Source organism: Mustelus asterias, chromosome 9 (genome assembly GCF_964213995.1).
Source record: "Mustelus asterias chromosome 9, sMusAst1.hap1.1, whole genome shotgun sequence".
Taxonomy (NCBI): Eukaryota; Metazoa; Chordata; class Chondrichthyes; order Carcharhiniformes; family Triakidae; genus Mustelus; species Mustelus asterias.
Window position 1 is genome coordinate 78,843,325 of NC_135809.1, and position 15,500 is coordinate 78,858,824.

Genomic DNA, 15,500 nt, shown 5'->3' on the forward strand with positions numbered 1-15,500 from the left:
CAACCACAGGCATCTAGATTTAAAATAAATGATAAAGTCATAAAAATGAAACAGTGATCTACAAATACTGCAAGTCACTGAAAACCCTTTAGAAAAAGTGGGTTCATAGTTATTTTCACCCTATTTAAATCCTATCCTACCTGTTGTTTTACAAGAGGTCTGGTAAGACAGGATCTAATTTCATGTCAAATAAATAGAATTTCCTTCAATCTAGTACTCAGCAAACAGAACATTTAAAATTTTAAGTTACACAACAAATATTCTCTGTGCACATAAGTTCAGTATTTACTTATATTGCGTTTCTATATTACACATATAATTGATGCAATATTGTTACACGTACAATTGAATCTGACTCCAAATATTGGCATGCAAGATATAATCTAATTAGTTTCTTTTTAAATTAATTTAGAAAAATAAAGAACTAAGGTAAAATTAGAGACCTGAATCCACCTTTATGATATTAAATTTCATTTGCAGCTTTCAAAATGCATATGTTCCTCCACTATTAAACAGATGTATTAGAAAATTTCATAATGCACAGTATCCCCCGAGGAAGGTTCTTGCTGTCTGCCAGGCCAACGAAATGCACTGAATGGCGTGAGGTTGGTGCATTTGGGTGGTAGATACAAACTTATCTTGGCACAGAGAAATCAAATCTTGTCATTTCATGTTGAACGATTCTTTTAATGACTTGATATTTGTTAGTGGCCACCAATCAACTTCTGCAGCATTGAAAATTAACTATTAAAAATAGGGAGCCTATTTCCTTCAGTAACATTTTAAGGATGATAGGGCTTTGGATATTTAGATGAGGAAAAGTAAAACTGGTTGCAACTTTACGCGAAGGCTGAACACATAAATCTACATGTATTATTCCCAGGTCAATGCTTTTGCTGCTGCTAACTCCAACAGGATAAGCAATTGCAATAAAAATGAATGGGGCAAGCAGCTGCCATTTCACAGCTTGCTCCAGCTTCACATTCTGTAGTTTTTCCATTCTATATATGTCATTCAATGGTACCCAGAGAATAAACATGGCTCAGATTGTGCAGTTGTAATGGGGAAATTGGTAGCGTTCACTGTCATTACAACATAGAAACCAACTGGAATTTCTGGCATCTGTACATGCAATTAAACGTGGAAATCCAGAAGTTGCTGTCAATGATTTCTTGTTTTTTGTCCTCCACAGAGTAAGTTGTTGAAGTCCCCATAAATGGAAATCTTTAGATATCACTTATTTTGTTATATTGTGAGCTTCTGCTTCTTATGCTCTAATTGCACTTTAAAACCTCCCCCAAAAAGTTATGCCTTGTTGAATGAGGTGTAACTGTGTTTTTAATGGTGTACAAAGTCATAATTACAACTGAACAATCCCTCTGGTGCAGAAAGAACTTATTTTATATTTGTGGAAAGTCAAATTTCTCCATTATGATAAAACTCCATGTGTTTTTAATATAATTTTCAAAAGTTTATTCATGATATTTCATTTTCTACCTTAATAACATATATATGTCCAAATCTTTATTTCACCCTGCAAAAAGGATTAAAAACAAAAGGATAACCAATACATTTTACTTCCTGGTTTTCTGTCTGGGAAATATTTTCAATGTGATTGGCTATTTACCTAGCCTGATGATATCATTGTTTTTGGAAAGCGGAAATCCCCTATAGTTGGTGCCAGACTCAAATTATCATTGAAAAAGGTGAAATCAGCTCCTAATAGATTGTTAGATCTTTGAACAGCACTTTTCGAAGTCAGCAAGGAGCTCTGTCACTTCATTGCTAATCACAAAATCTGGGCCTGTATTACAGTGATTACCCTGGTACATCATGATTAATGAGATATGCTGCGTTCTTTTCCAACTAAAGCACATGAATATGCGTTCAACTTTGTTCCAGTAACCACTCTGATCAGTAAAATTGGCATAATATAATTTGTGTACAGCTGCAGTAAGAACAGGTTGTTCCTGATGCAATGCTCCAAATGAAACTGTTTCGCAAAAATGCTAAATTACAAGGTTCATTCACAGATCATCACAACCCAAATAGTGGGGTTTTCACTGAAAATTTAGGAGACTTATTTAATTCCTAATGCACATGAGAATCTGAACAGTGCGGGTTAGGTTGATTGACCACGCTCAATTGCCCCTTAGTGTCAGGGAGACTAGTAGGGTAAATATGTGGGGGTACGGGGATAGGGCCTGAGTGGCACTGTTATCAGTGCCGAATGGCCTCTTTCTGCACTGTAGGGATTCTACAATTCTACAGCCCAGCTGTGCATAATACATAGGATTTGTTATTCAGTGGGCTAGGCAGGAGCTCCATTCATCAGCTGTTACTAAAGTCTTTGTTTAGACCTGTAGTCACTAGAAATATAGTTTCACAGTTTCCAGTGACTATAGGTCTAACATAAAGCTGCCCAGAATTTTACATATTAATCTCATTAAGAAAGGCCATAAAATGACTAGTGTGGAAGTATCTAGGGTGGGCAGGCAGAGTGAATAAATTTAAGTTGTGTAATATTGCTCGAATGGAGATGAAGATGATCTCTTACGCAGTACCTGATGCATACATTTTCTGAACTGCAAGTGGTTGACAGAGTGGAAAATGTGGTAAAACCCTGCCATTATCTATCTCATTACAATCTTTAAATCCTTTACATTACAATCTTTAAATCCTTTAATAAAATAAACTAATAATTAAAAAATATCTGACTGCACTATTCCATAATAGCACTTCTAAATAATCTAAAGTTTCAGAGATTTAGTCCTATTTTCTGTGGAATGAATAATTAAGGTATATTTATTAAATATTTTTGTTACGTAGAATAAACAATAGTTGTTATTTAATATAAATTTGGCAGGAAGCTTTGATTTTAAAATACTTTTTTGAAATTGACAAATAATATCCAAATAGAAGTATTACGGGTTACTTTTTGCCATACACGTGGATTGGATGTAACCATTTCATTTGCAGTGAACCATTTCTAAAACTGGCAACTTTTGCTGCATGTGCAATCCCAAGGACAGTATCCTTTAAATAATATTCCCTCACACCAAATCTTTCACACCATTTGCAACTGTTTAATATTTGGTCCAATATCCACTTACAAAATCACTATTACTGTAAAACGTAATCAATTTTAAAAATTTATTTTTCTACCTTTGCATACAAAGCTGCCCCCTATTTATACTGTACAGAAATTGGCTGTCATTTACCACTTCTGCAAAGAGCATGAAGCAACCTTCTGCCATACCAAAACCAAACAGAATAAAACCATTAGACTATCTTATATTTATAATAAAAATAATTGATAAAGCACTGGTATTAAACAAGATACACAATGGTATGTGATGGTCAAAGGAGTTAGGGCTGCATGACACAGTCACTGTCTGGACTTAAATTACAAACCTTACATTATTCATCATAGTTTTCCAAAAACAGAACATATTTTATATCCTTCCATAAACTGCTCTAATTATATCAGTCACAGTCATTTTAACAGCCTCCTATAACTGAGTAAAACTGTGATAATTTCATCAGTTACTGCAGAAGCCTTCAAATAAAAGCTGTGCCTTTTCCACCTCACTGTTGTATCAATTTGTACAATAACCATGTAATGTTTATCGAAAACAAAAGTACCTACAATCTCCTATCCCCAAGATACATGGCATTGGTTTTTCAATAGCATACTTCTGCTAAAAAAAAATTACTGTTCAGAAATGACAATTTTAATACAAGGTTTAGTCTCAGGGACAGCCGTATAGCATATTGACATACCTGAATCAGGCAATATAACACAACAGGAAGTATTGCAAGTATCTCATTCTGGATTGAACCCAGAGCCTATATCAGGGTTTTGCCAAAGGGCATGCATGAGATTTTGAAAAAATCACCATTTCCATTGCATTAAGAATGATTTCCAGCTTTATATATTCCAAATTTATGCAATTGATATTCTACGAATAATGTTGGAAGGTATTTCATGGAATACCCACACAATCTGGCACCAATGCCTAACATCACTAGATCACATTTACTTTAATATGCTGCAAGAACCAATATCACAATGATTCACAGCAAAACATGTTTAAACTAATTTTGAATTATCATTCCTATTATTCCTATCCACCAAAAACAGAAATCATTAGCAAAAATTACACATTGTAACAGTGCTGATCCACCAACATGGTGATTCCCGCTATCGATTTAAACTGATTCTTATTTTTATTGTTTAAGTCACTTACCAGTTAGGAGACTTCTGTCCACGGTGTCCTGTGTAGTTGCATGGAGACGTTTCATGTAATCATCACTGTACCAAATTCTCAGCCTCTCTCCGGGGTGAATGTCCCTACATACTCTGAAATAAATCTTCTCATGGTGCTGGAATGCCATGAGGTTCTGCTCATTTTCTTCTCTTGATATAACTACATACCTACAACAGAACAATACATTTTTAAAAGTGTGCTTATAAAATATACACTCTCATCATAAATGTGATTGATGTCTGGGCTTTGTATTCTTGACCAATTGAGTGGAATTTCAATCCTAATTCAAGACATTTTTTAATTTGGCTTTCGTTTGCTGTGAGGTTCGCTCACTTCAGCCGAATGAGGAGGATGCTTCATGTGAAATAAAATATGCATTTACTGGTGGATGAATTGAGTGACAGTATTAGCTGTTTCTAAGGAATGGTCTAGACTTCTAATAATAAATTGCTAAATTAAAGAAAGATTATTTATTTTTTTTAAAAGTAAATCTATCATTTTAAAAGATCAAGTCCCTTCCATTCTTCAATCGTGGTTCTTAATTTATGACAATCACAGCATTTTGATCCTTGTAATGATCTAGAAAACAAACTTGCCCTGCTGAGTTTCAGGTTGAAATCCTCTTTTCTCTCCCCTTTTGATACAAATAGTTTGTAAGATTGTTTTGCTTTGTGACTGTCTCTTTAATTGATGGTAAAATGGAGAACTGAAGCGGTTACGTGACATAGGACATAGAAGCAGGAGTAGGCCATTCGGCCCTTCTCCACCATTTGATAAAATCTGTTCTGAATTCTGCTCAACAAGTTTGAGTGGTTTGGTTGTTGAAAGGGAGCCCAGCTTGTCTTACTGTGAAGAAGATGCAGATATTCACACCAATAGAACATGGCTAACCAGAAGTCTTTCCAATCTTCTCACCAGCCATTGATGTATGTTGGAAAGTCTGGCTCTTTATGAGTGCATCTTTCTTGGTCATAGAAGTCCTGGAGCGGGTCTTGAACCTGGAGTTTCCAGCTCAGAGGCAGGGACACTACTCATTGCGCCACAAGACCACCCTTGCAACATTTTAAAAAGGTTAACTTGAAGGCAATAGCAGAAAAGTTAGCTTTAAAAGTAGGTGGTAAAAGGACTGAAACTGTGGAGATATTGGTTCAATATCTGAGCCTTGGGAAGAAAAGACTAATGGAGATAAAATGCAGGTAGAGTTAGTCAAGATTTAGTTGGAAATTAAGCACATGGTGCTTGAGAAAGCAACAGAAAGAAAAAGACTTGAATTCAAAAGAGAAAAGAGAAAAAGAGAAATGCAAAAACTTGAACTTGCGTTTCAAAGGGAAAGAGAAAAGGAAAAATTAGAAGAGGAAAGCGTCAAATTTCTGAAAGAAAAGGAAGGGAATTTGATCAACAGAAAAAAGCTTTGATTATGCCAACAGGGAGTAACAGGGAGGTTTGATGATGAAACAATTTAACTCCTGACTTGATTTGGCAAAGAATATTTGCCCAGTGGCTAAATTCAGAAAGAAAGGAGTTGAAATGTACTTGTATCATTTGAGAAAATTGTCCCACAGTTACAATGGCAGAGAGAAATTTGGATAATTCTATTTGGTAGGGAAAGCATCGGTTTACATATGAAATAGGAGAAGTAGGCAATCGGCCCCTCAAGTTCCGCCATTCAATAAGATCTGTTTGAGTTTCAAGTTCCACATTTCCATCTACGCCCAATGTATTCAAACTTTTCAAATGAATATTCTGCAGATTATGATACACTTAATACTAATGTGCTTAATGCGTAAGAATTAGTTCCAGAAGCTTATAAGCAAAAGTTTAGAAATCTGAGGAAGAGACAGAATCAGACTTTTGTGGAACTTGTTGGAGAAAAAGAAATGTAATTTGATAGATGGCATATAGCTATTAAACCATAGCTGTAGTTGAGAATTCTGAATACCCAACATAAGGATAATTAGCAGCTAATGTTTTAATATGTGGTTTGAGAATAATACAACATATTTAAGTAACATCTTAATAATGTCTCTAAGAAATGAATTTGTAACATGCCAGTGAAATGAAAGATGTATTCATGAAAGCTCCAGGGACCTGGGTTCGATTCCCGGCTTGGGTCACTGTCTGTGTGGAGTTTGCACATTCTCCTCGTGTCTGCGTGGGTTTCCTCCGGGTGCTCCGGTTTCCTCCCACAGTCCAAAGATGTGCGGATCAGGTTGATTGGCTATGCTAAAATTGCCCGTAGTGTGCTGAGATGTGTAGGTTAGAGGGATTAGTGGGTAAATATGTAGGGATATGGGCGTAGGGCCTGGGTGGGATTGTGGTCGGTGCAGACTCGATGGGCCGAAGGGCCTCTTTCTGTACTGTAGGGTTTCTATGATTTCTATGATATTTTTATGAAAGATATCAGCACAAGTCAGGCACAAATTATGCAACAAAGTAAATTACCCAGGCCGGGTGATAATACCAAAAGATAAAGATGCCTTGTCTTCATTTGGTTTTAGAGCAAGTTTAAACTGGTTAGAGAAATGCTGAATCATAAGAAGCCATTTTTGGGAGTGAACTTCTGTAAAACGAACAGACAAATGACAGATTTATATTTGAAAGTGTCAAAAAAAATTGATTGAAGGACATGCCATCATTAGATTGACAGATCAGTGACTGAATGAAATTGCTTTTAATTAAGTGCTGGGCTGATAAGAAGTATAACTATTCTACTCTTTGTCATGAAATCGGAGATCTTTTGAGAATGCCTCATTGCTAATTTGCTGTGTGGGTAAAATCAGAGATCTCCCTTTCGGCTGAAAGAAATTTGTCTTGTCTTAATTGTATGTTCGTCTGAATATTGTTAATTTGTAATATTTTTGATTCTAACATTTCAATGTTTTAATAAAACTAGTTCAATTGAAGAATTTCATTGAACTGAATAAACTTTTTTTGCCTTTTGTGAAATGAAACTTTAAAAAATTAATCAGGCCACCTAGAAGAATTTAATTGAACTGGATAAACTTTTTTTGCCTTTGTGAAATGAAACTTTAAAAAATTAATCAGGCCACCTAGAAGAATTTCCCACAACAAAAGTTTGAAAATCTTTGAGATAATGTTAAGGAGGAATTTAAAAATATTATCTCTTTTGGAATAACATCCCACCTAAAAGACCATAAAACTTCTAAGATAAGAGAAGAAAAACTGCTGTTATGCTGATGGTTATGAACTATCCCACAAACACATAGGTAGCAGCAAACCTTTGTTTGCAAACCCGTACAGAAGCTGGAGAGAGAAGAGAAATGATGATGAACTGGACACTAATTACAATGACGGGGATAGAAGAAATAAAAAGAGAGGATGGAATTTTCCCAAAAAATGGCAAAGTGTCAATCTTGGCACGAAAACCAGTGCACTTCCCGCTGGTCCCAGTGATGTGATCCGGATTGCAATTTTTAGGCACTTAGGAAAAAATTCTTCCCCACATGAAAAACACCACACCTGAGGTACGAAGCTTCTAATTCGCCTGCCTCAGGGGACATCTGAGCACTTCATCAAGGGGGCGCTACGTTTACATGTCTCCACAGTACTTCCTCTCATTCAAGCCAGGAGGATGGCAGCGAGGAAGCCTACTGCTCGATTCACGGAGGGGCTCTCACTCATATGCAGGATGTGTGAAGGAGAAACATACACCAATATACCCTCAGATGGCAGAAGACCTTCAAGCAAGACAATGAATCTTGCCTGGGAGACAGTAGCAGCACTGGTCATTGTCAGCAGCCTGCACAAGAGGATAGGAGTGCAATGCCACAAGAAGATGAATGACCTATTCCATTTTGCCAGGGTAAATGCTCCGTCTCCTCTCTGCACTCCACCTTGCGGTCACCCCTCGGAATGTCAGCTCGATCCCACATGCTGCCACATAGCAAGGCCCCAGCATCTGACTTCCCACAAGCCTCCTCACACTCCTGCACTCCTCTTCAGAACCCCTCCCTTATTACCAGCAGTGCTCACACATGCCAGGTATCATCGACATCTGACCCACCAGGCGGCCAGCTCACACCATCCCCATTTGTGTTCCTGCAGGATAAGCTTGCCTACAATTGCTGTAAGCAAGAGAAGACAGGTGATGGGATGGCCGAGCTAAAGATCCTGACTCCGTTCGAAGAGAACCTGGAATTCGCAGGAGGAGGAGCAGGACTGGACCTGTGTTGAGAGTGAAGTGGGCCTGCGAGAGAAAAGTGAGGAGCCACTACATGTTCATCCAGATGACCAATCTCAAGTGAGTTCTACATATCCCAGACCCATTGCCCTGCACATGTATAATGTCCATTACGATGTCCCTTTCCTTGCAGGAACATCACCTGATCAGCCTGTCAGAAGTGTCCCATCGCCACCCTCGACAACACCTCAGAAGAGATGTCGGAGGACACCGAAGATGCATCACAGTTATCACCCACACCATCTACCAGCGCAGAGACACATACCTCGATGGGCGGTCTCAGCAGGCAGGCTACTGGGTCACTACCTGGTGAGCACCACACTGCTTCTGATGCACATCAGGCAAAGGCGGGAACGTTCCAGGGATTGGACAGAGGTCTGCTGTGCAACAGCCAGGTGTCGTGCCACTGGACATGTAAGGCCCTCAGCTGCTCGAGATGCAAAGGCAGAACCAGGAATATCAGGAATGGGTGTCAGTGACACTCCTCCATTCGGCCTTGCAGTTGCAGGAGTCCCAAAGCCTCCTGTTGCAGGAAATGGTGCCGGCAATATGTGGCACCCGGGTCAACACATCAGCAATGGAAAGCCTGGAGCTTAAAGTCAGATCCAAAGTGGGAGAGCTCCTGCATGGCTCAGTCCTTGAGGTTCATGGCTGAGGACTTCAAATAAACAGTGCAGACAATGGTGAGCCTCCAGGACTGCAGCGCCAGATGATGTTGAGGCTGCTGGAGCCCATTCCAGCTGCCCCTCCATCCAACTGAGTAACCCAGATGACCATGTGCACCCAGAGGGAGGAGGATCCACTGGTGCACAGCCCAGGACCTTCCAACCAGGAGACCCTGGGAATGCCCAGCCAATCTGAATTCCCCTTTCCTGAGATTGGCGCAACTCAGGCACAGTGGACAGAACAGGATGTCGCTACAACAGTGCCACCCAAAAGTAGGCCAGGGCCCTCTTGGACATGGCCCTCCAGAGGGCATCACAGGCAATAGGATGTGGAAGGTAGCAGGCCGTCTCCACCTCTGATGTGCATCCTGGGAACACACCTAGACGTAGTGGGAGGGTTCACAAGGCTAAGGAATTGTGGGTGCACAGCATGGACACTGGTTAGGCATTAGTAGTTGGGAGACATTGTCACTTGTCACATTTTGATATGTCACTGCAATAAATATTATTGTTGTTCACTACTCGAACGCCTCAGAATCGTTAAACCACCTCCCAGTGGCTTTGTGCTTCTCCCCATCGGGACACAGGTGTTCTCAATAGGTTTCCATGCCTGCCAGATGGTTAGGCTCTCGCAAAGTGAATGCTTCAATCACAGTATAGGATTTGGCCCTTGCCCCTAATCTCCTTCTGGAGCAAAGTAACAAAGGAATGAAGTGCAGACCCTCACTCAGACACGAGCCAGGGAGTCAGCATGCTGGATGCAGCAGACAGGAATCGGACATAAGCAGCAGCTGAGGAGCATCACAGACCATTCTTCACTGACAGTCATCATCATCCTCCTGCAGTGACCGGGCAGCAAGCAGTTAAGGACTCCCCAGCCCCAGCACCTCCATGATTGATATCTTGGCCACCATCCCCTGGTCATTGAGGGATCATGACGTCCTGAGCAGGGGTTCACGCTGTCAGACAGTGAGGTAGTTTTCCTCCATGAAGTGGGAGTCGAGAAGGTGTCTAGCGCTTCTGCCCATGAGCACCTCGCCTCTGCCCTGCCACTATCCTCAGGGTCTTCCTCAGCATCCTCAGGCATGTCCTCCTCATCTGAGGACACATGCCACTCCTCCAGATCATCCTCAGGAAGCTCCTCAGCCTGCTGCAAAATTACAACAATGCAGGAGACTCTCTGGGAGCTGCATTGTAGGGCCCCACTGGACCTATCAAGGCAGTGGAACCACATCTTCAATAGGTCGATGCCCCGGTTGATGACAGCTTTGATCGCACTGTGCGCTTCTTTATACCTGGTCTCCTTGGCGTTCTGTGGCCTCTGCACTGATGTCATCAGCCACAGTCTGAGGGGATATCCCTTGCCCAAGGAGCCATCCCTGTAGCCTGGGGTGTCCTTTGAAGATTCCAGGAATCTGCAACTGATCGAGGATGTAGTTGACATGCATGCTCCCTGGAAAATATGTATACACGTGCATAAAGCACATTTGGTGGTCACACACTGGCTGGACATTGAGGGTGTTGAACCCCTTCCAGCTGATAAAGAGAACTTCTTGGAGTTCCAGCTCCACTGGCTCCATCCCAATATTGCTTGGAATCCTGCAAGGGGTGAGGAGGAGTCAGGTTGGTGTCACTGACCATCATTATCTCCTGACCCATTGAACCTGGTCAGGAAGGCCAACAGCAGCGATCACACTCACAGCTCAGGCACCCACCCCTCTCCAGACTATGAATGGCCTCAGCATATGCCCTCGCCCCCTTAACCTCACTTGTAGCCTTCCATCTGGGTTTCCTGTTCCCTAAGCTCACTGCCACTGGGGTTTTACAGGATGGTCATGCGTTCCCTCATTCTGACTGTGAAAGGTGAACTAGATGGTTATATTCGCCTTGCGTGGGCTGCTGGATCATCACTGGCCGGCATTAGGATCCTGGCAGAGAAGAGACCTCATTGCCTCTTGATACCATGCCCCAAGATTTGAGCCCTGAACCCTGAGGATTCATCCCATTTCTTGTTTTTGAGATTGTGCAAGCTGACATTGCTAAGGGATACCCAATTAACATGAGTCTCAAGACTGTTAGAGGGCACAATTGCTTTCTGATTCAGTGAAAAACAGAGTAATGGGCACCCTTCTTAGTCAGGCTGCAAAATTCAGAGATCTCATTGCTGTCATGCCCCAAATCTTAAGCCTCCAGGACAGGTACTCCCCCCAGGACCTGTCCAGCGGCCTCATGTCCTCTTGGACTCCCTGGTGCTCAGTGTAGAGAGTGGTGTTCAGCTTCTTTCTTCCTCTGAGATCATGAGGCATAGATCCCGTTTTTTAAAAAGCAGTAGTAATTTGTGCTGGTGTGACATCACGCCTGGTGGGTGGGAAGACTCAACGAGGCCTAAAGAGGCAAATGGATTCATAGAATCATAGAAACCCTACAGTGCAGAAGGAGGCCATTCGGCCCATCGAGTCTGCACCGACCACAATCCCACCCAGGCCCTACCCCCACATATTTACCCACTAATCCACGCATCCCAGGACTCTAAGGGGCAATTTTTAACCTGGCCAATCAACCTAACCCGCACATCTTTGGACTGTGGGAGGAAACCGGAGCACCCGGAGTAAACCCACGCAGACACGAGGAGAATGTGCAAACTCCACACAGACAGTGACCCGAGCCGGGAATCGAACCCGGGACCCTGGAGCTGTGAAGCAGCAGTGCTAACCACTGTGCTACCGTGCTGCCCTTCAAATTCATGTTAATCAGGTCTGCACTCTTCCTGGGCATGAACTTGATCATGTCATCAGGGAGGGCCCAGGAAGATGATGTTCCAAAAATCTCATCAGTGCAAATCCTGCTTTTGGCCTCTTACATTATTTAGCGGCCATTCTAAGACTTGTGCCCGTGACTAGCAGGCCCACTAAATCATAGAATCATAAAAATCATGCCCATAGGTTCCTCAGAGCAGTAAAAAAGATAGCATAGAGGATAAGTATGATTTGAGGGCACCAACATATTACTTTTGTAATAAGAGAGGACATGTGAAGGCAAAATGCTGTAGATTAAAACCAAAACGGTAGCATTTGTGAGAATACATAGGGTGAGCACAGAAATGTTCTACCAGTAGACGGCGCTGGTGACAAAATGTCGCTTCAAACATATTTACTATTGGTAAAAATCAAAACATAGAGAATTGTAAGGATTTTATATTTACGGATGAAATCTCCACATTTGTGTCCGGTGAAGCAGGAAAACAAATAAATAGTCTAAGTGACACGGAGACAGCTAAATCGCTGATGGTGGTAGGTGACTCAAAACTCCCCCTAGAAGAAATGCTATTTAGGAATGCATTGATTAAGGGTATTAATGGTCGTTGCTGAACTGGTCCATGGCATAAAGTTAATTTAAACTGTGGTTTATGTGATGACTTCAGCCAGGTTAATGAGGTTGGCTTGCTAGAGTATGAAAAGAAATACCTGATGAGTCCTAATTGATGGCTAAATCAGGGAGCGTCATGCTCCCTATTTAAAGCAGGTGTGTCAGACTCCCAGCCTGCATTCAGCAGGGAGCAACTGGAGAGCTGGCTGTGTACAGATATATGGTGCAAATAAAGTAACTTGGTGACGGGACTTTCGCCTCCGTGGAGTTATTACAGTGGCGATGAGGAAAAAAAAGTCGCCTTAAGGAACTTGCTGAATCACCACACATATTGAGGGTTAAGCCACTGTTGAGAAAACATGCCACTGTTTGGGAAGTTGGACTCTTTTGACCCGCAGTGGAGGACTGGGCCCAATATGTGGAAAGGATGAAGTATTTCTTCAGGGCAAATGACATAACCTCAGATGAGAAGCAAAAGGTTATCGTGCTGACTGCATGTGGACCAGCAGATTTTGTGATTATGCGCAGTTTAACTTTCCCAGAGGCACCGGACACAAAGTCCTTCCAAGAGTTGTCAAACTTAGTTTAAGAATATTATGACCCTAAACCACCCCTGATCTTGCGGAGGTACCATTTTTACTCCACATTCAGAGAAGCAGGGGAGTCAATCACCAGTTTCCTAACATGGCTAAGAAGTCTGGCGGAGGCTTGCGAATTTGGGGGGGGGGAACATTAAATGAGATGCTCCGAGACCAATTGGTGTGTGGAATTAACAATATGACTATACAGAAATGCCCATTGGCGAAGGCCCAGCTGGATTGTAAACAGGCAATACAGCTGGCCTTGTCATAATCAGAACCCATCAAATTGTCAGTGAAACTGAATGGATGTCCAATTTTAATGGCAGTTGACACAGGCGCAGCCGTATCAGTCATTGGGGAGACAGTGTTTAATAAGATATGCACTGGACTCCAACCCTAAGACTTGACCAAAACTTCGGCAAGGTTGAGGACCTATATGGGGGAAACCACTAAAAGTGATGGGTACAACCCATGTGCCAGTTCCTTACGGGAAACAATTAGTGAGGCTCCCATTAATTGTAGTGGAAGATTCAGGACCGAGCCTACTAGGGCGAAATTGGCAAAAAGAGATCCAGCTAGATTGGACAAATATCTTCCAACTGGAAAATGGCCGCCTGAGTGAGACCCTGAGCAAATATCCGGAGGTTTTTCGGGAAGGCCTAGGGACAATCAAAGGAGTCAAGGCAAAACTGCACGTCGACCCGGAGGCTGTCCCAAAGTTTAGCAAAGCCCGACCAGTACCATTTGCGTTAAGGGAAAAGGTCGATGTGGAAATCAAAAGATTACAGCACGAAGAAATAATAAAACCGGTCCAGTTCGCAGAATGGGCGGCACTCATGGTTCCTATCTTAAAACCGGATGGCTCGGTGCGCCTTTGCGGTGATTTCAAACAGACGATAAATCGTTACTCTCAGCTAGACAAATACCCAACTCCCAGGATTGAGGATCTGTATGCAAAGTTGGCAGGAGGACTCCTATCTGGACATGAGCCATGCATACCTGCATGAGGCTGGACGAAGATCCGCAAATATTCGTCACAATAAACATGCTGAAGGGCCTCTTCCAGTATAAAAGATTGCCTTTTGGGGTTTCGGCAGCTTGAGCCATATTCCAAAGGACCATGGAGGGCTTACCACAGGTTGCCATTTACCTAGACGATGTCCTCATTACAGGTAAAACAAGGACGGAACATCTGCAGAACCTGGAGGAAGTTCTCAGGAGATTTGCAGCAGCGGGAGTGCGTCTGAAAAGGGAGAAATGTGTCTTTCTAGCACCACAAGTAACCTATCTCGGGTACAAAGTTGATAAGTCGGGCCTACATCCTCTGGAGGATTGGGTGCGAGCAATAAAAGACGTCCCGGCTCCCACAACCATCCAGGACTTGCGGTCATTTTTAGGATTGATAACATACTACAGGAAATTCATACAGAATAGGGCCTCCATTCTGGATCCTCTCCACCAGTTGCTAACAAAGGGACAAACTTGGGAATGGTCGGCCCACCAGGGCAGGGCCTTCAAGAAAATTAAACAGCAACTCTCATCCGAAAACGTATTGGTACATTATGACCCCAAGGAGGAATTGGTACTCGCCTGTGATGCATCCCCATATGGAGTGGGTGCAGTCCTGGCACACAGGTGGCAGAACGGACAAGAGCGGCCAATAGCGTACGCCTCCAGGACCCTGGCAATGGCAGAGTGAAGATATGCCTAGATTGAAAAGGAAGAACTGGCGGAAATCTTCGCAGCTAAAAAAACTTCACCAGTATTTATATGGGCAAAAATTTACAATCTTAACAGATCATAAACCCTTACTGGGCCTACTGAAGGAAGTCAAAGCAGTACCGCCGATAGCGTCAGACCAGATCCAGCGTTGGGCATTATTGCTGGCGGCATATCAGTATCAACTGGAGCACCGATCAGGGACTAGAGTGGCAAATGCCAATGCCTTAAGTCGGCTACCGTTACCAGACACCCCACCATTAGTACCCAGAATGAAGGAGACCGTGATGACATGAAACTTTATGGATGCACACAATATACGCCAGTGGACACAGAAAGACCCTGTATTGGCAAAGGTAAAGCACCTGGTGCTAACAGGGCAGCTGGAAAGACCGGTCCATCCACAGTTCCACACATACTGGAGCAGGAGGGAGCAGATCATGGTGGAAGACGAGATACTGTTGTGGGGAGCAGGGGTCATCGTCCCAAGGCAGGGCCGTTGGGACATACTGGCGAACTACACCATGGGCACTTGGAGTATCAAAAATGAAGATGCTGGCCAGGAGCTACATCTGGTGGCCAGGTCTGGACGCAGACATACGAAACTGGTAGGACAGTGCCAGAAGGCACCACAGGCAGCCCCGCTGAACCCGTGGGAATGGCCAGGCAGATCATGGTTGCGACTTCATGTCGATTT

At 42.6% G+C, this 15,500-nt stretch overlaps 1 protein-coding gene across 5 annotated transcripts in view; it reads right to left on the minus strand.

Moving 5' to 3' along the window:
* Positions 1-15,500, minus strand: part of prdm11 (PR domain containing 11) — a 176,216-nt gene that overhangs the window by 102,638 nt on the left and 58,078 nt on the right. For all 5 annotated transcript variants that reach the window (XM_078220400.1, XM_078220398.1, XM_078220395.1 and 2 more), the window contains one exon: positions 4,251-4,438. In XM_078220400.1, the coding sequence (XP_078076526.1) occupies positions 4,251-4,438 (188 nt within the window). The remainder of the gene's footprint in view (positions 1-4,250; positions 4,439-15,500) is intronic.